The 23,220-nt window shown below is 51.0% G+C and overlaps 7 protein-coding genes across 7 annotated transcripts; 3 read left to right on the forward strand and 4 right to left on the reverse strand.

Moving 5' to 3' along the window:
* Positions 1-2,721: 2,721 nt before the first annotated feature.
* Positions 2,722-5,773, reverse strand: BDW74DRAFT_169079 (uncharacterized protein; the record flags this gene model as incomplete). The annotated part of the gene is made up of 3 exons (XM_073726938.1): positions 2,722-5,060; positions 5,106-5,439; positions 5,717-5,773. The coding sequence occupies 3 exons, from the start codon at positions 5,771-5,773 to the stop codon at positions 2,722-2,724; spliced, it is 2,730 nt and encodes a 909-aa protein (XP_073581873.1).
* Position 5,774: 1 nt separating this feature from the next.
* Positions 5,775-11,144, forward strand: BDW74DRAFT_156725 (uncharacterized protein). Its single transcript, XM_073725034.1, has 5 exons — positions 5,775-6,077; positions 6,137-7,016; positions 7,100-9,050; positions 9,100-10,691; positions 10,747-11,144. The coding sequence occupies exons 1-4, from the start codon at positions 5,807-5,809 to the stop codon at positions 10,459-10,461; spliced, it is 4,464 nt and encodes a 1,487-aa protein (XP_073581874.1). The 5' UTR covers positions 5,775-5,806; the 3' UTR covers positions 10,462-10,691; positions 10,747-11,144.
* A 977-nt stretch (positions 11,145-12,121) lies between these two features.
* BDW74DRAFT_186475 (zinc-binding alcohol dehydrogenase family protein) lies at positions 12,122-13,156 on the reverse strand (the record flags this gene model as incomplete). Its single annotated transcript, XM_073731273.1, has 1 exon — positions 12,122-13,156. The coding sequence occupies one exon, from the start codon at positions 13,154-13,156 to the stop codon at positions 12,122-12,124; it is 1,035 nt and encodes a 344-aa protein (XP_073581875.1).
* A 1,139-nt stretch (positions 13,157-14,295) lies between these two features.
* On the forward strand, positions 14,296-14,922 carry BDW74DRAFT_180020 (uncharacterized protein; the record flags this gene model as incomplete). Its single annotated transcript, XM_073729621.1, has 1 exon — positions 14,296-14,922. The coding sequence occupies one exon, from the start codon at positions 14,296-14,298 to the stop codon at positions 14,920-14,922; it is 627 nt and encodes a 208-aa protein (XP_073581876.1).
* Positions 14,923-16,182: 1,260 nt separating this feature from the next.
* On the reverse strand, positions 16,183-16,902 carry BDW74DRAFT_180021 (uncharacterized protein; the record flags this gene model as incomplete). Its single annotated transcript, XM_073729622.1, has 1 exon — positions 16,183-16,902. The coding sequence occupies one exon, from the start codon at positions 16,900-16,902 to the stop codon at positions 16,183-16,185; it is 720 nt and encodes a 239-aa protein (XP_073581877.1).
* A 984-nt stretch (positions 16,903-17,886) lies between these two features.
* BDW74DRAFT_156728 (glutamate--tRNA ligase MSE1) lies at positions 17,887-20,626 on the reverse strand. The gene is made up of 6 exons (XM_073725035.1): positions 20,348-20,626; positions 20,215-20,287; positions 20,123-20,160; positions 19,645-20,070; positions 19,344-19,598; positions 17,887-19,296 (listed from the first exon to the last, which is right to left on the reverse strand). The coding sequence occupies exons 1-6, from the start codon at positions 20,594-20,596 to the stop codon at positions 18,385-18,387; spliced, it is 1,953 nt and encodes a 650-aa protein (XP_073581878.1). The 5' UTR covers positions 20,597-20,626; the 3' UTR covers positions 17,887-18,384.
* A 139-nt stretch (positions 20,627-20,765) lies between these two features.
* On the forward strand, positions 20,766-22,662 carry BDW74DRAFT_52852 (putative DnaJ domain protein (Mas5)). The gene is made up of 6 exons (XM_073733062.1): positions 20,766-20,850; positions 20,903-20,929; positions 20,985-21,043; positions 21,091-21,535; positions 21,589-21,766; positions 21,813-22,662. Coding segments are annotated over exons 1-6 (1,269 nt in total). The 5' UTR covers positions 20,766-20,849; the 3' UTR covers positions 22,372-22,662.
* Positions 22,663-23,220: the final 558 nt, after the last annotated feature.

Consider the following 23,220-nt stretch of genomic DNA (forward strand, 5'->3'; position numbering starts at 1 on the left):
CAGACGTACCACTTCTCACGGAAGCAGGCTGAGATTGCTCTGGACGGATTCATGAACACGCCTGTATACCGCGGGCTTATCTGTACGGGTAACCATTGGTACATAACGGACTTTCTGATCGGGCGCTGCGGTGCGGCGGGAGGATGCTGTGCGAGGAAGTGTGGGTGTTGCACCAAGGCCAGGGGTGGGCGGTTGAGGGATGGTCGCGGTGGAGCTCATTGCACGCCTGCCTGTCGCTGCTGTGGCAAGTTCTCTGGTTTGATGAACCCCATCGGGCCCCTAGAAGTTCCCGAGGAAATGGGCTTGGATTTTAGAGCCGGGTTGAAGAACCCAATGTCGCTGGAAGGGAGAATGCTTGGTTCTTTTTTTCTTCGGGCTCTAGAGGTTGCTGTTTGTTCTTTTTGACCGCGGTCGGATTACTCTGTTTCTTGATTCAAGTGGCTTCCGCTTGTTGTCTGAGCAGTGTCTCCTGCTCCTAGGTAGCGCTGGCAGGATTAGACGTCATGTTTGATACAAAGTCGGTTTATCCACCCTGTGCTATTCTGGCTTGTCAGCATCAACCCCATATCACACTTTCCAAAGTACGGTTGGTCCACAGGGAATGGAAAGCCCTTACGCCGTATTCCCTCATAAGGAGGCCTGTCGTGTTTGATTGGTTCAGCTGCCGCGGCGGAAACATGGTAGTATAAATGAGGTTTCCTAGGTGGGTTTAATCTGTGGGATGCGCATCGTCGGAGTCTGTTTTTCTATGTAAGAACTTTTGTTTGATGGGCGGATACGGGGCAAGATATGCATATCCAGGTATGTGCGTCGTTTTGGACACCAATCTGACGTGCAGCAAGTCAATTACCTGGACATCGCTATTGTCACTCCTTCTCGTTGATCCGCACCCGAAAACAGCGAAAGCAAATGGTTCGCTGACCACCCGGCGTACACGCCTGGACTGAATTCGCCGAGCAAGACCTCCCGTCTCAATAGTGCCAGGTGGAGGAAGCGGCAATCCTTGAAGATGCTGTCGGCGTCAACCTGAAAAAACGAGCTTGCCAATGTTGCCCGTCAACCGCACATGCAACCACTAATGGAGCGCCTTACACCCATTCCCCCTGTGCAACTTGTACACCACGTATCAACCTGAGAAGAGCCTAGCATGGGCGGTACAAAACCAGATACAAGACTGGCTTGACAGACACAGTAGGGGAATATAAGACAGGGGATACCCTGCACGTGGTATTCAATTGGCTCGCGTTGCATACACGTAGTACGATCGAGGTACCCCTGCGTCGCCTGTGGAACAGAACTTGGTGCTATTGTTAGCCGATGTAGACAGTTGCAGCTGCAGAAGGCAATAGATTGCTATAGTGTCGCACCGATGCTACTTTGCTAGGAGGACAAAGCGCTTCTGGACGGTCATATATCCAGCCCTGTCGTGCATCAGTGACCCAGTTGTTGTTGTCTCTCAAAATCTCTCCCAGGGCTACCTAATCATTATTGCCAAGTATCATCATTGAATTGCATCCAATTCTGCCTTCCTTCATCCAAGTTCAAATCACTGGACTCTCCAAACGAAACCACGATGAAACTTCTCGCCTCTCTCCTCGCCCTCGGGCTGACCCTCACCTCGACCACGGCCCAAGTAACCGTCAACTCCCCTTGCACGGGCGCCGGATACCAATGCATCCAAGGAAACCACGCGGTCGCCTCCTGCGACGGCCGACAATGGAAGCTTGCTGCCGAGTGCGGGAACCAATGCTGTGCTTTTGTGGGTAATGCGCAGGCCCCTAGTTGTGTTGGCTGTTAGGGTCTCGGATCTTGTAATGGGAAAATCATTGAGTGCTTGCGAAAATGTTATTGGACTATTGCAACGAAATCGTCAATGGATAAATGATGAAATGGTCTGAATGAAAATCCCGGAGATGAAGGAAGCCAGTGGAGTCTCGATATCTTATTAGGGGTTGGGTAGAGACAGCGAGAAAGGATGATAGTTTAGTTCGTTAATTGGCAATAAAAACCTCGTTTGATGCATCTTCTTTCTTGGGCAACGTATGCTAATGTGTCCAAGAGGATGCCCATCGTAAGAAATACTTGAGGTGCCAGGGAGGCCTTATTGGCGAGGCGAGGCCGAAGTGGCAAGAATGAGATCGAACACCACTAGTCTATCTTACTCACGGAGGGCCTGTGAGGCGAGAGTATCGGTAGTTCACGGAATACAAGAACATGGGTCCCAGTGATGAGTTGTCTCCTAGTTTATTATTCCCATTGCGGTCTCCAGGAATACAGGGCTAGGTGGGTCCAAGTGGTTTGTGGGTCTTCTCCAGCCCTAATTCTGAATGCCAGCAGCCTAGTGACCATGTTTGCGAGAGCAAAATTAAAAATACTAGTTACCATAAGTAGTAGTAGTAGTAGTAGTATTTATTCGCAGATTTATTAGCTTAAGTCTAATTATTAAATAAGGTTATGATTTAGTGGTAGGCAAGGCTGTTAGGCAAGCTAGTTATTTAAAAAATAGCTATTTTTTTATTATTTTCAAATTATTTTATATTTTTATATTTTTATTTATTTTTTTTTTAGCTTTATCTAGCTTATTTGCGAGAACAAAGGTAGATCTCCTTGCGAAAGCGCCTTGAACGGAGGCTAACTAGGTACGGGAGTGCATATCTCCGGCCCAGTAGCCTGCTCTATCTTGCAGGCTTGTCGCTGCATCTGGATTTCAGATACCGTTGTTCAAGACTGAAAACTGCCCAATCGCTCAGCGTTGTCGATCTGGCTGCCGGAGATGACGCTCAAGAGTTCCTTTGCATAAGCGGCTGCTGTCGCCGCTGCATAGCCCTGCCATATTTTGGTCTTGTGTGAATCGGAATAATCGCAGATTCCACGAATAACCAGGGATGGGAACACATCAACGATGCCAGCTGCCTCCATTTCGAAGCAGAGCACATTGAGGTCATTTCTCAGTTTCTCGCGGGTCCTTCCGTCTCTCATTACCTGGTTACCAGATGCAATGAGGCCGTAATGAATTTGCGGTGATTGGGAGCTGCGAGGTGTCCGGCCAATGAGCTTGGAAGAATCACAGGATTGACAAGATGACCCGGGCTTCGCACAATGGCCGTAATCACTCTTATAAAGAACGTCGTGCTCACTGCCAGGATGAGAGAACTCGGGGCTCAAATGCGGATATTTGTCGAACATACCGATCAGATGTTGGCTAAGATCGGCTCCGTTGCGATAATGATCCGCTTTGAGTCGCGAGATGGCTGTCAAGAGCAAATCTGAGGGCCGATTGAGTGAACCTGTCCGAAGAAACTCTCCATTTTGGACGGTCTTGCCAAAGTCATACTGGATGACACCTCCGAACGGCCCATTGGGTTCCCCAACGACAACATCACCCAGTCGGACATCTTCCGCGCCCGGAACTCCGCCACCAATGCCTACCATCAGACCGAACCTGAGGCATCTAAACGTGGATCGCATGTTATTTGCCACCCTGGCTGCGGAGACTGTGCCCATGACACCTGATGGAAGACAGGCCATGACCACATTGTGCGCTCCCATGCGTCCCAGTGTATAGTTATTAAGGTCAGAAGAATCTTGGGGCAACGGCGGGTGCAGTTCGTCGAGAAGTGCTTGTGCAGCGGCCAATTCTTTTGGGAGGGCACAAATCCATCCAACGGTATAGTCTTGATGACTCGAACAGGTATCAATGTTGCTTACCAGTCGCTCGGAGGAAGACCAGAAGGTGGAAGTTCTTGCAATAGATATGCTACCCTCCGTCATAGGTGCAGTTTGCACTAGTGTGCTGAGTTCGGCAGATTTACTGAGGGATTCGGGGTTGGGCTGCCGCATTTGCCCCCAACGACTAAGATCCATGGTCTGAGCAATATCGTCCAGCTTCTCGATCTGAATGGTGTTTCCAAATCCCTGATCAAGTTCGTCCTCGAGGGGTTGCACTATTTCATCGTAAATCAACATCTTCAGATCGTCTGAGCTAAGCTCTTCATCATTTTCGTCGAACCCAATGTCCGGAGAGAGGCACCTATCAACCGCCTGTCGGTAATTGTCCGGAAAGTCTGTCTGGAACCGTTCATAGACTGCAATTGCGATGGAGTATCTTGTATTGTCATCAACAGCTTCCCACTCCTCAAACTCCATGCCAACCTGTTCCGCTAATGAACGAATAGGCTGTATCAGGTATAGTTCCATGAGCAATATTGCGAGCATGACTATGTCCGGAAAAGGATGTGACGGTAGGTCATCGGGGTCTAATTCATCAGTATCACTCTGTGGCGCCTCAATGTAAGATTCGCTTAATGCTGAGTGTATATATGGTTTAAGCGGAATCGTAGCGGAAGTGCCGAAAAAGAGAATGTTGTCGGCATTGAAGCTAGATGGTCGCAACCATGGTGTAGCATGAAGATGCAGAACAGTATAGGCGAGCAGGACTGCGAGAACTCGTTTCACCTTCTCCGTCATGCTAGCTGGACGTTGCTTGATGATATCCGCGAGGGAGATCTGCGAGTCCGATTGATTGATTGGGCGTTCAATTCGAGACGATTGGTCTTTCCACAGCTTGCCGTTCTCAACCGCCAAGTTTAGACGCATCATTGGTTTTGACTTCAGCTTCTCAATTTGTTCACATAATCTGACAACGGCCAATCGGCGATATCGGCGATGCTGACTTTTCTCGATGTTGGTTTCCGGTACAACAAACTTGACAGTGGTTTTCTTTGCAGGCTGGAGGCTTGAGATTATAGCTTGAATTCGTGCTTCTTGCCAGACGTGGCAGGTCAGATTGAGTGTGATAAGTGCCTCAAAATCATGTCGATCCTCCCCTTGCTTTTGATAAGTCGACAGTCGTAGTCTAGCGGCGCAATCATGGTTATGTACAGCTGAACATGCTCTTGACGAAACTGCAAGGGCATCAAACACGGTTTTGGCGCACGTGTATATCGATAATGGTCGTTTTCCCTTTTTGGCTCGAGTTCGACGCTCCACTACCCCAGGCTCATCGTAATGCAGGGTCTGCAAAGTCGCAACGCACCCGCGAAGCATGAGTATCATTTCAGCTCTTTGTTCGTGACAGCTAAAATCCAGGCACTGCCGTGTCCAACCCAACTTCTTCCCATTGTCCGCGGTTGCACTCCAATAGTGTATCAATGTTTCCAAGCGCCGAAACGGATTCGATGACGGAAGGTTTGATTCGTATTCAGGTGAAAGTGAACGGCGGAAGAACGTTGTCAACTTTTTTAGTAGCAGGTAGAACAGAGAATCAAGGTCACTAGGTCGAGATTGATTGCGACCGAGCGGCGAGAGGCAATCGATCAAAATGACACCGTACGCATTGACATGTCCGAAGAACTTTCCCAGGTCACTGTCCTTCTCGGCATCTTGCAGGTGGTCCGCAACCTGGCGGAAGATCGAAAGGGAACTTAGCAAAAGGTCGACCTATCCCAGCCCAGCCATCGCGTCAGCACAGACCGAGCAATAAGTAGGTACCAAACATCAGAGAATGGAGAGGATGTCTTCACCTGAGTCGCCATCTGGTCGGCTCGATAGGGTTGTACGCTCAATCATCCGTTTATGACAAGAATAAGTCACCATAAGAAACAAGCTCATCTCGATATTTTCTCATGATTGGGAAGAGAAAAGACAGAGGGTCAAATGGACGAGGTGCGAGGCTGTGCGGGGTAGGCGCACTCGAAGCTCAGCCTCAGCCTCGCACGATCTCTCGCGTCTCAACTCCGACGGCACTTTTCCAATCCCACAGCGTCATTGCCATCATGACTTCTACCGCTTTCGAGGAGTCTGAACCATGGAGGTTGTCTGGCAAGATGGGTCAATATCCGAGTGCGCGAAGCTTTGCCTTCAATTATTCAATCAATGCCTTGACCAATTCTATCTTCTTTCCCCGAAGCAGCAGTCCGAGATTGACGATCAGTTTGGGAGGTTCTCGATATGGTTGTCTAACATCGGTGTCTTCGCTCCTACTCGGGGATCGCTTGACTATCGCCTGCGGGAAGCGCCCGACATACAACGTCTTGTACGACGGCTCCTTCGGACCCTGAACGACCAGATACAGCAATGTGAGAAATACCTCTTGCACGTTCTCAATGAAGTGTCCCTACTAATAGATGCTGAGCAGATATAACACGACTAGGTTTCAACCGTCCGGTACAAGAGTTCAGGCACGAGAATCCAGTTTCCGAGTCCGAATCTCTGGGTTCACTCGTTAGCGGAATGGCCGAGGAGATTACATTGATGCATCAGCTTTCCAACACAATTCGCAAAGCAAGCAGAGATGGTCAAAATGAGAAAGCCGCGACCGCGTTCAAAATCCTAGATGACGATGGAAACGATATCGGACAGTGCTTCATGGACCACTTTGCGCTTGAAATTATCCAGCGCAGGTTCCCAGGATGCGACCGGGGGCTTCAAAAGAGACTCGCTGCGACTATGCTTCTTCGTCGAAAACGCATCCTCTATCGCCGGTCACGATACATGAAAGCCCCATCGAAAACATCTTCCGCGCCCGACAAGCTTGTCCCTAACCCGACAACGTTGCAGGCTGGTCTCGAAGTACCAGTCCCAATCCCAATCCCAGTTGCACAGGCGTCAGAGCCGATCATCCAGAAATCACGAAGTACTGCTAGCTCTCGGGCCGTGACTGCCACCACACTCAATTTGGAGCTTTGGAAAAGAGCGTCTGCTCCGTCGGTGATCAGCAGAGCAAAAACAATAGATTGGACCATTGTTCAACAGTTTGACTTCCCTCCTCCGCCCCTAGGACCAATACAACGGAAACTCAGAGCTCTTAAACAGCAACACGTAGTCGAATTCGAGACGCTCATCGATTCGTTGCCAATCTCCGAGAGAATACCCAGAAGCGAGCTATTCCAGAAGGAACTAGAAAAAAAGATGGAGGGCGAGAGAATGGCTTGCAACAACGGAAGTATGGAAGTCATCTGTCCCTATTGTTGCTGCTCTTTATCGAGTACGATCGTCACCAACAAGCTTAAATGGATGTAAGTCAGTCTACAACTACGCATGACGCTTCAAATCTGGCCTTTACCACCTAAATAGCCATGTCTGAATTCTGACCATACAGTGAACATGTCAAATATGATCTCGACCCATACGTGTGTCTCTTTGATAACTGTTCCTCACCCACTGATCTGTACAACCACAGTGAAGATTGGATAAAGCACATGCGCCAACATCGTGTGCGATGGCGTTGTACAGCAAAGTCGCATGGGGTCTTAGTTTTCCATACGAAGGACGAGTATGAAGAACACATGACGACCAAGCACAAAAGCACCAAGTCGCAGCTAGCCATACTCGCGGAGAGAAGCAGCCGGTCATCTGGCCCTCTATTCGAATGCTGTCCACTATGTGGAAAATCGGGGGATCCTAGCCTCGAGGAACATATTGCAAGCCATCTGAGATTCTTGGCATTGAAGTCACTTCCTTTCCCCGATGACGAGGGTTATGATAATGGTTCTGAAGTTCTGAGAAGCGAATTCCAGTCGTCTGGTGCTCGGACTCGCAGCACTATGCTTGAAGAAAGCGAGCTTCTAATGTTGTCCCCGAGGGATAGTCATATGGATGATGTTTTCAGGGCAGAGCACTCAACTTCTCACTCTCTTCCGTCTGGGTCTCGAGCTGGTCTCGGGCAAGATCGACGCCCAAACGTAGGAAACGAACCAGGGCCAGATTCGAAACTTGAACTTGAGGAGTTGGATTCTAGATTTTCAGACGATCACCTTTACAACGGTTGGTCGAAACTCTCATACAAGCAAAGGGCAAGACGCGAGAAGATGTTGACAAGGAGAGGTCTTCCGATACCTGACCGCGACTTTCCCCTGGAGCCTCCGGAAGAAGAACACGGACTCTCAGCACCATCCCCACCAGATACTGGAGGGGCTCCTGGATTGTTCGGAAGATTCGTTGAAAGCATAATTGAAAGCAGAACAAACCTCGCCGATTTGGCTGAGGCCCCCTTCTCCGATCAACGGTCGGATGCGCCTGGACAATCACATTACCCGCCATCACCCACTCTACCGGTTAATCTTGGTGAGATTGGCTGTTCAGCTACGGGCCCGAATTCCTCTGGGTGGGAGTTTATAGACCATGCCCGTAGTACTGTTTATGACGCGGCGTCAGACCCCATACTCGCAAGTTTGCTAGCTAACACGCTCCATCAACATACAAAGCCAGATTCGCCTTTAAGACCTCGTTCGAATGATCCCTCCGTGGATGTGAGCAGGGCTGACCCAAGGCCCATTAAACTTCCAGCATCTCTGTATGCGAGCTCTGAGAATTCTTCCGACGGTTCGGAGAGTGATATGGTGTCATACGGACCTGAACGACCTGAACAGTGTCCCATTATCACTTGCAACTACCACACCAGAGGTTTTGCACGGAAGCTTGACAAACAGCGACATCTGCTCACTCATTACAGAGGGAGTATGATGTGCGGTTTTTGTCCTGACTCTATCTCTCTTGAGTCAAAAAACTTCGATCGCGCAGATGTCTTCAAGCGTCATTTATTTGCCAAACACGGAGCTTACCAGGAAAATCCAGGTGTGGGCCAACGTCCGAAGAAGGCAGTCGGTTGCTCTAATTGCAGCGATATCTTCTTCTCTGTTCAGGAGTTCTATAGACATGTCGATAAATGTACGATCCGTGCCGTTATGCGAAGTAATGAGGTAGCGACTGTGGCAACATCTCAAAACACCAAAGGCCCAAACAGTTCAGGAACAAATTTTCAGGAACAATTGCCAGGCGCTCAGCCACCACGGGATCGCCAAACCCTTGCTCTGGACCCCCCTGCTGATCCTAATGAACAGTGCAGTAATGTTCATGAACAGCGTCTCCCGCGGCGGCAAGACAGGATTATCGGTTCCTCCTCTGTCGATAATGCTTACATGGCGCCGATGGCATCCGGACAAGACTCATCAGTCCACATTATGCTCTGCCATGCTTGTGGCAAGAATTGGACTTCAAGCCTACCGTTTGGTTTCGGCTGCCCGAATTGCCACGTATTACACTATTCAGAGGTAGCTCGCATCGTCCGTCTATTCCTTTGCTAGGGGCTAACTAGTGCAGGTCATCAATCTTGACGAGTCAGGAGGTGAAATTGATGCCGTTTCGAGCGCAGGTAATGGGGTTTCCGATTTCTCATTACCCCATTTCCAATATATACCCGTCACGAACAGTGGTGCCTCCGCTGGATCTGCACCAGAAGCCATCAATCCTGTCGATAGCGCTCGAACTGCCACATTGAACGATGATGGACTGTTTAGTCGTGCAATGTCCGGTTACCGAGACCATTTTATGGATAAGCACTCTTACCTTCCAGTAAATGAGCGGCTTGTGTTGTGGGAACAGCGGCTTTCTCAATTCCTGCCTGGAGGCTCAGATGCTGTTGACGTTGCAGGGTCACATTTTGCAGAGCCACAGCATGTTCCAGTTAAATTTGATAAAGAAGTGAACCGTCACAAATTGACAAGCAGTCGCTTGCCGAGCATACTAGAACACAACAGCTATGTTAGTGACCTTGATGCTGAAACCGTTGCCCGTGCCAATGCTGCGGTTAGCTCAGAAAGCGAACATAGTGATGAAGGACTAAAGCGACCATACTTCGACAATGTGTCCGACGAGCATGTTCACACGGTAGCCAAGGCCCCCAGGACAGGAATGAATGAGTTCGCGAATTCAAGACCCGGCTGGTCCAATCTGGTCTCTTCGTCGCCAAATTCCAGCGCGGGCTTCAATACTTCGCGGCAAAACGACGCTCCATACGCACAGACTTGGTACAGTTCAGATTTTTCGTCTAGAACTCCCAGCGCAGGCTTCAATGGGTCGCACCAGAACGACACGCCATATAGGCAGATGCCACCCCCTTCTGGAAGTTTGGAGCGGAGTGATTCGGAAATAGGACCCTACCCAGGTTACTACCAAGAAGATCTGAGTGGCCCCCAGGGCCCCATCGTTACGCAAAACGATGGATTCCAGCAACTCGGCAGAGTGCTGGGCAATAGTCTTGCAAGCTCCAGTGCCATATTAGATACTAGAATGCGAGATACTCGCTCTACGCCATATGGCCAGGGGTGGATTCCACCCCGGGCTATGGCTTACCCAGCTTATCCTTATAGCGGTGCTCAAAATTCCACGGCTACTCACGATAATTATACCAACGCCAGTGACGCGCAGCTCAGTTATCAGCGGAATGCAAGTTCCACATCAGGGAGGACAATGCGAGCTTCTCGCGCTGCGCTGTTGTCACCGCATCTGGAGAACTCACGAACCATAGAGCCACCAGCATTACTTCATAGCCCATGGCCTCCCTCGCCAACCCATTTCCAGTCGCCGCCAGACTATGAGCAAGCTGCGCAGTCGCACACGTCCCAGGCTGAAAGCGAGAAGGTCTTCCCTTCACCCGGTTTACTTCACCCTGGGGCATCTTGAGATCTGTGGCTTCTTTGTCAATCCGGGCTGATATCGTCGCTCACTTGGCGGTCTCATAATCCGTTGCCATGGCCAGCATGAAGTCTTGCTATCTCTTGAGGATTCTCTACGAGTCTCCGCTGACCCCTTCCGGGCATATGAGCCCTCAATCCAACCAACAGACATTGAGGCGGAAGACTACCCAACGAGAGAATGGAAATTGTTAAGTGGAAGGCCTTACCATGGGACCGGTAAGAAGCCAGCCAGGGTATTGATTTGATGCATCTTGTAACCCGTTGGGGGCAGTGGTCGACATAGCAAACTATCCGAAGCAGAAAGTGACCGACAAAATGCAACGTCTGGAGGAGCGGGAAACGAAAGATGCGGAGCTCGGGCTCTATGAAATTATTTGCGGTATATCTCTGGGCCTGTTCAGTATACGGATACGTTTTGCATTCATAGTCCCGCAAGAGACTTGAGCTCGATACATCCATGTCCTCGTCTAACAATATACCTTTGCTCTGTGTGGCCGAGAACTCTAGAGTTGGGGCTATCTGTATTTCTTGTCTACTACAGATTAAAGTAAGCAAAACATACTATTCGAGGTAGCATTGGTTTGCATTAGCTCTCAATACCGCTCCGTTTCCCAAGCACAACAAGTCTCACGAATAAATTAAAAGAATAGCACATACATGATAGCTGCATAACCTTTCTTTCACAATTAAGAAGCAAAGCAAAAAGAAAAGGGAAAAAAAGACATTATAGGCCCGAGACGGGAGGAACCCGGGACCTCTCGCAGTTAAGTATTGTAAACCCCAAAGCGAGAATCATACCTGTTTTCTGTTAGTGTGATGTCCCTGCGGTAGTAGTAGTGCAAGGTAACTTACGACTAGACCATCCGGGCTGTGTGGAGGCGAATCAGCTGTTATAGTATTATATTAATAGACCATTAACAGCAACAATGCCTTCCTGGGCATTGGGCTCTACCCTCCGGGTTCCGCATGGGAGAATTCTAACTCGGACATTACGGTAATGCTTCCTCTCAGCTTCAGCTTGCTCGGGATGGACGGGAGTGTTCTGCTAGAGACGGCCCAGGATCTAATTCCCATTGCCAGCCCGCTGAGGTTTATTATAATCTGAGTACCTAGGCCCGTCCCCATTGGGTACCGTACCCCACGGCTGCTCACTACGGATTCAACGGCGCCAGCGGTGCAGTGCATTGTCCAGCATCAAGGGAAGGGCAATCAGTTGATGCATCTTCAATCTTCAATCCCCGCGGTGGTGGGCTCGCCTAGCGATACTATATCTAGACGATCTGAAAGGAAAGTTCGCCAGGCCTGGATCAAAGATACGATATTAGACTCAAGCTTCGGCCTTTGCAGGGTGATCATATTCTGTCTCGCATGGCCGATATACCATTGAATGTTCTATACTTAGTCTAGTTCTGATAGAGACCTTCTTTACCTGGATATACAACCCATGCCTAGAGCTCTTCTTGGCTTGGTCTACGCTTTCAGCCCTGAATGACGGTAGAAACCACTTTCCCCTGCTCATGTACCTGAAGCTTACGCAGTATTGAGCATTGGGCTTAATCTGCATCAATTTTTCAGTCCTTGTAACATAAACCCTAAGAAACTAGTAAGAATACACCATGACCTCGCCATCAAGATCCACTGCCCAACTATACCTTGACCACAAGCTTCGTCGCACTCACTCCACGCCTGATGATATCCAGCGCCGCATTCAAGCCTTCCAATCCGCCTTCGACCAGTTGAACCTTTGGGCTAGGAACCACCGACCCATTCTCCAGGCCAGGCTTTAGCCAGCCATGGAAGACCTCGTTCTTGTGCTGTTCATGTGCGGCCGGCTCCATGGGTGGCAAGATGAATTTGACTTCGACGCCCTCGATTGAAGGAGCACCCGGCAGTAGAGGCGGTGCATGTCCAACCTTTCCCAACTTGTCTCCCTTAGTGTCTTTGAGTACATCGAGTACGGGCTGTAGCGAGTTCCAGGCGTATATCTGTGCGTCGGTCAACATGACTCCATCCTCTTTGACCGCGGTCACAATCTGAGAAACGACGTCTGCGTCGTGGTAGTCGAACGTCCGATGCGCACCGAGCGACTTGAGGTACTCATGGTTCTTCGCGCTGGCAGTCGTATAGACAACAAGACCCATATGGCGGGCAAACTGGATCGCCATCGTACCGACACTACTCGCACCACCCCAAAGCAGAACCGCCCTCTTGTCCTCCAGTGTGAACCACGTATCCAGCGGAATTCCAATAGTCGTGAACCCCGAAAGTGCCGACAATACAGCAAGCGGAAACACCGCGGCCTCCTCGAAACTCATCGCATGAGGCACCGGGGCAGCCCCATTCCAGCTCGTCAGAACAAACTCCTGAAACGCGCCGTATTCCAGTTTTCCAGTATAAAAGGAAGACGCCATTACCGTGACGCGGGTTCCCGGCTGCGGCGCGGTCTCTGGGACATCTGGACCGGCTGAGACGACGATACCGGCGACACTAGACCCAATGACTGTGGGATAGCTGGGGATCGGAGGGAAGCCCTTGTCGCGCTGGGCGGCGTCGACGGGGTTGATTGCCAGTGCTTTGACTTGGATTAGGAGTTCGCCTGGGCCGGGGGCTGGTGTTGGGACGGGTTCGATTGTGAAGCGGGTGTCTTTGGCTTTGAGGAGGGCTGCGCGATGGGTGGACATGGTGGTAATAATATGTTATTAATAATAAAGATCTTAGGATTCTTCTAGGATGAATATGAGGGTGTGACGATGAGTGGGAGGAGAAGAAGGCCTAAGAGAGTCCCTTATATGGACATCCTTCCTGCTATGGAAGGCACGACCGGCCTTTAGCTGCTAAGTCCGAGCGGATATAACAGCCATCCCAACTCGGAGTCCGCGGGATTCATCTACGAGACCAATCCCGAAATCCAGTGGTGGGGAGATGGACCTGCTCGTTCATGTGAGTTGTCATGTTCTACAAACAGTTTAATAACAGCCCGTCGCCCTAGACGACCACTCCGGGATTCTAGCCCTAATGCTCTTCTGTCTAAAGGGGCCATGAGCAGGACCATGGCCGAGCTTCTGATGTTATGGCTCGGATGCCAGCCTCCAACGTGCCAGCATACTCTGACATGTGCAGAAGTAGCAGTTGTCATGGCACAGCAAGGGAGACGGTCGAACAACCGATTCTACATGTTTATTGGCTAGGATCCTTCCGCTGGCACCTTCCGGATTATCGTTGAAAAAGCTTGCTGGAGCTTCGGATTGTTAGGGCTGGAACTGTACGCCGATCACAGCCGCGACCACGCATCATAGACAATCTTTGGAATGGGGTAGAAGGACTGGTATGTGAGCCACATGCCAGGCCAGGGATTTCCCGCTGTCAACTTCCGGGTCGAGGTCGAAGAAGTTTGCTGAAGCTTCAGGTTGTTAGGGCTAGTATGCCCGTCCGGAAAAACAGCCGCCACCACGCATCATAGACATTTGTTGGCATCAGGTAGAGCTATGACATGTGAGCCGCATGGTAGGCCAGGAACTCGCCGCGACACATTCCTGATCCTAGTCGAAAAAGCTTGCCGAAGCTTCAAGTTCGATAGGGCTGGAATGCATCCGCGGACACGACCGCCGCAAGAACGCATCATAGACTCTCGTTAGAAACAGCTGGAAGACAAGGAATGCAGCTCCGACTCACCAAGCCCGGGCTATTTAACCTTACCTCGCCGCTCTTCCATCTCTCTCTCTTCTTCTCCTTCTCCTCTCCATCCTCCAAAACCAAACAGAGGACACAGCCACACATCCAACACATACAATACTAACCTCCGACTAATGATACCATCATCATGTCCGTAGTCCCCGCCCCCATCCTAGGCAAGGGCATCCTCAAGCCCGCTCGCGAGTCATTCCCATACTCGCAGCAAGCGGAAGAAGAGGTAAAGTATCTCCGGAGCCGAAGAGGCGTGTACCTGCTATACCTGCGGCTACGAGCACAATACGCGCCAGACGCACGCGATGAAAGCGACAGCGATAGCGAAGTGAGCGAAGCTAGCGAAGCAAATAAAGACGAAGCCGTCATCCCGTCTTCGGAAGATGAGAGTGAAGAGAGCAACGCAGACGAAGCCGTCATTCCGTCTTTCTGCTCTTCCACTTCCACTTCCAGCTCGGCTTCAGCTCCCGCTCCCGCAACCGCTCTCGTTCCCGCGGCCTCTGCGCACTCGCCAGCCCAGCAGAAGAACAAACACATCAAAAAGCAGAAGAAAGTCACCCTCTCCACCTCCGCAAGTTGCATCCGTCATTTCTGCATGTGTTGCCCGCCGAAAGCGATCCACAAGTCAACTGATCGCCCGCTCGAGGCCATCCTCGAGCAACGGCGTAAGAGGCGAGAAAGCCGGCGCGGAAACAAGCGCCGCCGGCTCTTCTATGACGACGACGTCGTCTACCCCGAACCTGAGTTGAGTGAAGCTGACTGAGCGCGCCTCTCGGACATTATCTCCGGAGGGTCTGTGGCCGGGCTATATCACCGCTCATGGCTGGCTGAAAAGGCTAACCAAAGGCTTAAAAGGTCAAAAGAAAAAGGCTAAAAAGGGCCATGCCAAAAGCCCAAAGGCAAAGTCAAATGCCAAAGCCAAATTAAAGCCAAACTCAAAAGCCAAAGTTCACAAGCCAAAGTCTAAAGCCAACAGCCAACAGCCAAAGCCTCAACTCAAAAGGAAGGAGCCTCAAGCCTCAAGCCTCCAACTGTCAAAAAGCCAAAGTGTCAAAGGCCAAATACCAAAATCGAAAAGCCAAGATCCAAAGCCTGAAATCAAAAATCAAAATCAAAATCAAAAAGGCCAAAAATCAAAAGCCTCGAAAACGAAAATCACAAACCAAAAAATCAACGGCTACGATCTAACGACCAACATCCAAAGGCCCAAAAATTACACTGACATTGGTACTGACTCCTTTGAGCGCACAGGCGAAGCGAGGCCATCAATCAGGAATCTCCTCCTGCCAACAATCAACATCGTCCCGGAGCAGGTTTTTACCAAGAGACAAACCAAAGCAACTGTCCTTGGCGTTTCCCTGGTTCCAAAGCCCAAATGGAGGGATATACATTACAGCTAATAGCTCTCAGGCATCTCCTGCTATATAATAATTACACTAATATCCCGAAGCAGGTTTTTACCAAGAGACAAACTAAACTGTCCTTAGGCGTTTTCCTGCTTCCAAAGCCCAAATGGGGGGATTACATTACAGCTATCAGCTCTCAAGCTGCCCTACTAAGACCCTAAATAGGGCAATCTTCAAGCGATTAAACGCTACCTTGCTCATCATGCAAATGCTTGATATTCATCCATGGCTAGCTGGTGGTAGTCTAACTCTCAGCACAAGATGATGCTATCCCAACGCTGTAAACCATAGGCCAGGAACACCCCTCGAAGCCACCGACAAAACCATGGTCGAACCTCCAAGGCGAGGGCGCGAAATTCATGCCCGTAAAGCGCTGAACCTAAGAGTTCCCGACGAGTTCCGAATAGCAAGCCCTCCGTTCATCCGCGCCCAGAATTACCAGTTCTAGGCTAATGCCACTTCTATGATGACGCTATCAGGCCTGATCATCTGTGGTCGTATAAGGCCCGTCGATACGTGGCCAGTGTCCACGACCATGCATTCCTATCAGGGCTCAAGTCTTCCGAGCCTGATCAAACTCTGGGATTGAGTGCTTCAGTGAGGTTCGTGTCCTGGCCTCAATAACACAGACAAGCCCTAGTAGGGAAGCAAAGTATCTCAGCCAACCCATCATCCATCACCATATCATCAGGTCTGCTGTCGACTACTGGCAACGTAACACTGCACTCTGGCCCATGCGCCGCTTCCAAAGGCGTAGACTTCCGAGTGAAATACCGGACCGTGCTCCCGGACTTGGAGAAGTTCACTTGCTGTACGCGGCGGGTAGTTGAGAGACCTCCACCTCGCACTTCGTCAGCCTCCTTGGCAGCTTTCATTCCGGCTCTGTATGCCAAGAACTGCAGGTACTTCCCTCTGTCTCTCCGACGATATTTTACTTGATCCTTATCTCTGAAGCCGTCGGACATTATGACGTCGCCATTCGTGTCGAGCTTCACGGACGGCCGGGCTGCCTTCAGGATCGACTTCTGCTTCCGATTCCTGCGATTTGAAACGCCTGGCATGTTGGCGGGAGAGACGGGCCTGCCGTAGTTGACCGCTTTGATATTTGAGAAAGTTGGAGTATAGACACTTTCACAATCTTGATGAATGGTAAAGTGGGCATAGTCAGATCCGCTGATACCTGGCAATGTAAGAGGCGTCTGGTTACCATCACCGGGTAAGTAAGTGCCACCCTTGAAGTAAAACGGGTTGCTCGCGAATGTTGAGTCCTGGTCAGATTCCATGGGGACCGGCTCGTCCTGGCTGTGACCGGGCTGAAAAGAAGAGCAGCCACTCATCTTGGCCGGAGGTGAGGTAGGAGTTAGCCAAAAGTGTCAGTGAGAGGGTTTGAAGCAATGATTCGTAACACGTGAAGTCTCGGATTCGCCTCAGTTTCCGAAGCTGCTGTAGAAGGAGAACGAGAAAGGTGAGGGTAGCAAGGAACACCAGGATTAAGTCAGGTGCCCACACAGGACAAAAAATCAGCAAACGAAGACAAGAAAGAGGATAGAAAGGGAAAGCCCTTGAATTACCCATCATGCTCGTGGATCAAAGGTGAAGGTATTCAATGGCCTGTCCTATTGGGCCTGGCTGAGGAGGAAACCCAGGTTCGAATCTAGCTCCAGCCCAGTAGCGCCTTGATAGTCCTATTCTCGCGGCCGTTTATCATAGCAGTAGTGCGAAGGATATGCGGATCTAAAGACATAGCGGCGCGAGTGCCCTCACTTCCTGCAGTTGCCTGCAATTGTTGTCAGAGCTAGAGTATGTGAATCGAGTGGAAGAAGCACATAGTGTTCGCGTGATCGGCATTGGCACTCGTCTTTGGCCAGCAGTCCATTGTCACTAAGAGCACGGCGCGTCCGTCAAAGGAATGACGAGGGAGTCAAGGGCGAAATAGCAGGACAAGTTCTTCTCTGCGTTATGCGTGAGCTCAAGGTCTCCGGCGGTTATGGTAAGAGGCAAAGATAGACGCATTCGTCTATCGACGAAGTCCGGCACGAAGTCCGGCACACCCTGATAAGGGCTGTCAGTTTGTTAGCATTAAGCAGGTAGAGAGATAAGCATCCTGCCGGTGAAAATGTACACAGTAGATTGTGAAATGTCCAAGAGATCGTTCGTACCCAGAAGTTGAGACTTCATCTCTTGAAAATGAATGGCCTTGCGAACTGGTTGTCAAATCCAGTGGACACGCGAACCTGCTCTGGCCATTGCCGATGAGACACAATCCCTTCCCGTCGCCGAGCAACTCAGAGGTCGTGAGATCTTCGAGATGTCGGGCAGGCCGGCGGTATAATCAGGGATCGGGAAGGAAGGCATGAGGCGGGCCTCGACGAACGATGGGCGAGGCTACCAGGCTTAAGTTGTATATGGAATCTGGACTAGAGCGTTGAGCGACTGAAAAGGCTGCGTTGGATAGCAGTGATTCTGAGAAATGAAAGTGCGGGGCGGGGCGGAGATCCGTTCGTGGACATGAACATGAAAGTCAGCTTGGCAAGCTAGATGAGTGCGGACCAAGTTATAGGATAGGTAGAATACATGGGTGATCCAATATAGTATAGAGGTAATGTACATCGGGGGAGGGATAGTATACACGAAGTTAGATGCTTCAACATCATCCGGAATGGCAGATTGGATCCGAATAGCCCTGGTTTATACGAGGCCGTTCTTGGCTGATACTCGCTCAGCGCTGAGCAAGAAACGGCTGAAGGCTTCAGTACCAGTGTCCACTATCTCAATGGATCTAGACGAGGGAGAATGGAGTAAGTTGACGTAGCTGACGTTTACTGCTCAGCTGACCCCGATGGTAAAGAGTGAGCCGCCCACGAGAGCTCACCCTTGGGCTTCTCTTCCCGTACCGACTGAGACTTCGGCTCAAGCCCCTTCTCCTTCAACAATCTAAGAGCAACAGGAGAGAGAGCACCAGGCTCGGTCGTCAGTCGCCTCGCCTCCTCTAGCCGCCTAAGCGTCTCCGTACGCCCCAGGATAAAAAGCGACTCTGCGACACTTGGGCCGTGAGCACCGGCCAATAAAGCCCAGCGCATGTAATGGTACAGCTCCCTCTGGAAGGCCTTAGTCGATTTGAGTTTTTCAGGGGGGACGTTTGGGGGCCCTCGAGGGGCGAAGATATCGCCTCTTTTAGGGACGTTGTCCTTGCCTCCTTCAATGGCGATTTCTTTGTCCCCTTCAGTGGCGTTTTCCTTGTCTCCTTCAGTGACGTCGTCCTTGGGTTTCTTCGAGATTGCGCCTGCGGTGTCGTAGGTAGTGAAGTTGGTCTTAATATTTTCTAGAGTCCAATGTGATTCAGGAAGCAGGGTTATCGCTGCAGCGGCCGTGTGGAGCGCGGATAATGAGATCTCCCAATTTGAGCCTTCAGTTTGAAATTCATATGACGGTCGGGAGATGGTTGTTGTGAAGAAGGCGGAGTTGCGAGCGACGAATTCAGGTGCGTTAGTGTAGTTCTTAGCGTCTCCCTTGACAAGCGGGGTGACCATATGTAGGAGACGGCGGTTCTGGAGAATCTGAGATAGCTCTTCAGGTGACGCCGTTGACCGGACGGTTTTAGTAACGGCGGAGATTATCTCGTTGAGTTGCTCCGTGTCCTTGTCACTGTAGCGCTGGGCGTGTGCGGACTGGAGGAACCATAACTTGGAAAAGGCGACGATGGTGTTGCCACGGGTGAATCTCATGTCGAACTATCAAATTAGCCTATGGCCTGTATGCGTTGGTTTAGTGGTCTCACAATTTTCTCAAGCTCCTTCAGGCTGAAAATGTCTTTCCCCCTCTGGTGCGACCAGCCCAACAACACGGCAAAGTTCAACAGAGGCTCCGCAAGTATACCCTGGTCTTTGAAATGTGAAATATCGATATCGGCGTTGCGCTTGCTAAGCTTTTGCCCAGACTGGTTTACCAGCAAGGGCACATGTGAAAAGACTGGCGGCTTCCAGCCAAACGCATGGTATAGTAGGGCGTGCAGGTGAGTAGACGGCATCCATTCCTGAGGGCGTTAGTAGGGTTACAGTATGCCCTGACTCCAAACTTACTGTGCCTCGGATAACGTGGGTAATTTCCATAAGATGGTCATCTATAACGTTTGCTAGATGATATGTCGGGAAGCCGTCGGACTTCATCAGGATGGGGTCCTCGTAGACGCGGTCGATGAGGTCCAACTGTGGGGACGGTTCCTTTTGTTTTGGCCTGCCGTATACAGTTTCCTTGAATAGGGTGAATTGGTCGATGCGGTCATTGACCTTCAATCGGACAACGTGCGGCTCCCCCCTAGCTGCCAGTTCTTCCGAATGCTCGTGCTTCAGACCTTCACAATTCCTATCATATCCCGGAGGAAGACCCGCTTCGTTACGATGTTTCGCCAGTGCTTCGAGACGGTGCGCGGGACAAAAGCATCGGTATGCGAGGCCGCGCTCTATCAGCTCATTGGCGTATTTGCGGTAGATATGCGTTCGTTCGGACTGAATAATTAGCCATGACCTTAGTGAGAGATCAAGCTCCGTGGACACACACCTGTCGATAAGGACCAAAATTGCCTCCAACAAGAGGACCTGCCAACTCCTATCAGTATCCCAAGCTTCAGGTCTAACTGCAACATTTCGCACCTTCATCCCATTGTAGCCCGGCCCATCTGAGGTCATAATAGAGTCTCTGCTCTGCGTCGGGAACAGTCCGTTTCTAGTATATCCGATCTGTCAGCGTCCGTTTCTGGGGGAGGTATCGCAGGGTCCGTCGCACCTGATCCGTATCTTCGATTCGGAGAATGAACTGGCCCTTCGTGCGCTTCGCCAGCAGGTAGTTGAACAAAGCCGTGCGGAGCGATCCTAAATGGAGATATCCGGTCGGCGACGGCGCGAATCGCGTCCGCACTGGGATACGAGGGAGTTTGTTTGTATGTATCGTGGAGGGGGTGTCAGGGTGCAATCGACGGCATTGTATGCAGACCCAGGACCGGCGGGCGAGAAGCCCAGGGCGTATGTTTCTCATCTTGAGCAAATGCGCAGGGAAAGCAGAATTGAAGCCGGCGATTGCGGCGGTCGTCCTGTAGAGAGACAAATGTGGAGGCGGCGAGGAGAAGCAAAAAAGATAAGGCGGAATTTTCGGGCGCAGCGCCAGCAACACTTGTCCCATCAACAACTTAACAAAATCAAATATCTTTTTATTGTCTATTCTCTTGTTGTTCAATATTTGCACATAGATACCCGCGTTACTGTTTCCCTAGGATCACTTGAACGCCCTCAGTATGTTCCATCACCCAGCTAAATCGGCAACCTGCTAACTGACTGTCTACAGTGTCGTCCGCACAGGTTGACCTCTACGGTAATTATCATTCTCCTGCGCTTTCTATACACTTGACTGACGAGTCATGTGATAGAGGTCCTACAGATCTCCCGCGACGCATCTCAAGATGAAATCCGAAAAGCCTACCGCAAAGTACGAGCCCGAATGCTGAAGTCAATTTCAACCACTAACAAATTCAGGCCGCCTTACAAAACCACCCCGACAAATTCCCCGAAGATGAGCGAGAAGAGGCGTCAGTTCGGTTCCAGGAAGTCCAGCAAGCCTACGAGATCCTCAGCGACGATGACAAGCGACACCTCTACGATACACATGGCATGAACGCCTTTAACGGCTCCGGCGAGCCGGGCATGAACGGCGGTCCCGATCTCGATGATATCCTTGCGCAGATGTTCGGCATGGGTGGTGGTATGGGCGGTATGGGTGGTATGCCCGGGATGGGCGGCATGCCGAGGCCACGACAGAGTCCGGACGAGGAGCAAAAGTACGAAGTGAGCTTGGAGGAACTATACAAGGGCAAGACTGTGAAATTCGCGAGCACGAAAAACGTCATTTGCGGTCTGTGCAAGGGCAAGGGTGGCAAGGAGCGCGCGACGGCGAAGAAGTGCTCTACGTGTGACGGGCATGGTACGCTTCTTTCGCTGCACCCACTGGAAGAGTATGCGGCTGATAATCTATAGGCTACAAGGAGGTTCTCACCCGCATGGGTCAATTCCTGACAAAGTCCACGCAGCAGTGCACAACTTGCAACGGTGACGGCCAGTTCTTCGCAACCAAGGACAAGTGCAAGAAATGCAAGGGCAAGAAGACGACTGAGGAGAGGAAGATGCTGGAGATCTACATTCCCTGCGGAGCAAAGTACGTCCTTTCACCCATATACCACAACAAACACTAACAGAACTAGGGACGGCGACCGAATCGTCCTAGAGGGTGAAGCCGACCAAGTCCCCGGCCAAGAACCGGGCGACATCGTCTTCCAGCTCGAAGAGGAGGAACACCCCGTCTTCACGCGCGCCGGCGCCGACCTCAAAGCCACAATTGACATCACGCTCGCCGAGTCTCTCACGGGCTTCTCCCGCGTCGTCCTCAAACACCTCGACGGCCGTGGCATCGAACTCTCACACCCTAAACCCGGCCACCCCCAGATCCTCTCTCCCGGCCAAGTCCTCAAAGTCCCCGGCGAGGGAATGCCCATCAAGCGCTCCGACTCCCGCGGCGACTTGTACCTGATCGTGAACATCAAATTCCCCGACGAGACCTGGAAGCCGACGCCCGCCGTCCTGGAAAAGCTCAAGGAAATGCTCCCCAAGCCGGCCCCCGCTATCCAGGCGGACACCGTCGACGAGGTCGAGTACGACCCCAAAGGCGATGTAGAAGAGTTTGGGTCGAAGGATCCTGCTGGCGGTGATGCGTGGGAGGACGACGAGGAGGAGGGCGAGGGGGCGCAGTGCACGACTCAGTAACGTCCTTCGAAACTTCAAGGTTTCATGTTCATGCTTTTGGCATTGTGTATTGCTTGCTTGCTTGTTATTTGATACCATTTCCCTCGATAGGAGGGGACTTATGACGATAGATTAGATGCAGCACTCTCATCTCCGGCATTGTGGCGTTGGGGTTGCTGTTGTTGTTCGGGCACGCTAAGTCGGGGGCTACCAAAACGGTACCTATGCTATAAATATGGGTATAGGGGCTTTGGTCCTGGCATTCTCACCACTCTGCATCATTCCACTACTAGAACTGGTCCATTGATCTGGTGACCCTCACAAGACAACCTCATTGTGCGGGGGTTCTCCACCTCCCCGGTCCCCATCTTCCCCGGATATCGAATTCGACCCCTTCCGAAATCAACAACAAATCCATACTCATACACACAAAGCTTATCGGCTCATGTATCAGTCGATCACCTATGACCCCAGGCTACACCTATCACCTTAAACTCATCCCCTAACGTGAACTTTTTTCTTCGGATACGCATCGGAAGCACAGCGTATACGTACCAGTAAGTGTATGCACCGGCCACCGATCCCACCCCAAAACGCCGTGTATCGGAAGTGTACTTCGCATCTAAGCCACATTCAGCTAGATGCCAAACCTTACCTACTGACTATTCACCTCTACGATGTCTCAAATGGGCGAAGAGCAGCATCAAATTCCCAGATTCGAGTATGGAGACGGAGATCCCCCCGCATATCGCGCATCCCCCGCAAGTGTCCAACCCCGCTTCCAGTGGCCCAGCGTCACAGGTAGAGGGGTTGGAGTCTTTGAAAGGGCATTGGCGAATCAGCAATGCGCATTGCTAAGCGTTGACCCTG

The sequence above is a fragment of the Aspergillus multicolor genome, assembly GCF_047715735.1.
Source record: "Aspergillus multicolor strain CBS 133.54 unplaced genomic scaffold BDW74scaffold_20, whole genome shotgun sequence".
NCBI lineage: Eukaryota > Fungi > Ascomycota > Eurotiomycetes > Eurotiales > Aspergillaceae > Aspergillus > Aspergillus multicolor.

Coding starts and splice junctions, on each gene's coding strand:
- BDW74DRAFT_156725 (XM_073725034.1), top strand. CDS start 5,807: ATGGAGGTTGTCTGGCAAGATGGGTCAATATCCGAGTGCGCGAAGCTT. Junction 6,078..6,136: donor GAACGACCAGATACAGCAAT/GTGAGAAATACC, acceptor GATGCTGAGCAG/ATATAACACGACTAGGTTTC. Junction 9,051..9,099: donor ACGTATTACACTATTCAGAG/GTAGCTCGCATC, acceptor TAACTAGTGCAG/GTCATCAATCTTGACGAGTC.
- BDW74DRAFT_156728 (XM_073725035.1), bottom strand. CDS start 20,596: ATGAGAAACATACGCCCTGGGCTTCTCGCCCGCCGGTCCTGGGTCTGC. Junction 19,599..19,644: donor CCCACGTTATCCGAGGCACA/GTAAGTTTGGAG, acceptor TAACGCCCTCAG/GAATGGATGCCGTCTACTCA. Junction 19,297..19,343: donor TGAAGGAGCTTGAGAAAATT/GTGAGACCACTA, acceptor CTAATTTGATAG/TTCGACATGAGATTCACCCG.
- BDW74DRAFT_52852 (XM_073733062.1), top strand. Junction 21,044..21,090: donor TCCGAAAAGCCTACCGCAAA/GTACGAGCCCGA, acceptor TAACAAATTCAG/GCCGCCTTACAAAACCACCC. Junction 21,536..21,588: donor CTCTACGTGTGACGGGCATG/GTACGCTTCTTT, acceptor GATAATCTATAG/GCTACAAGGAGGTTCTCACC.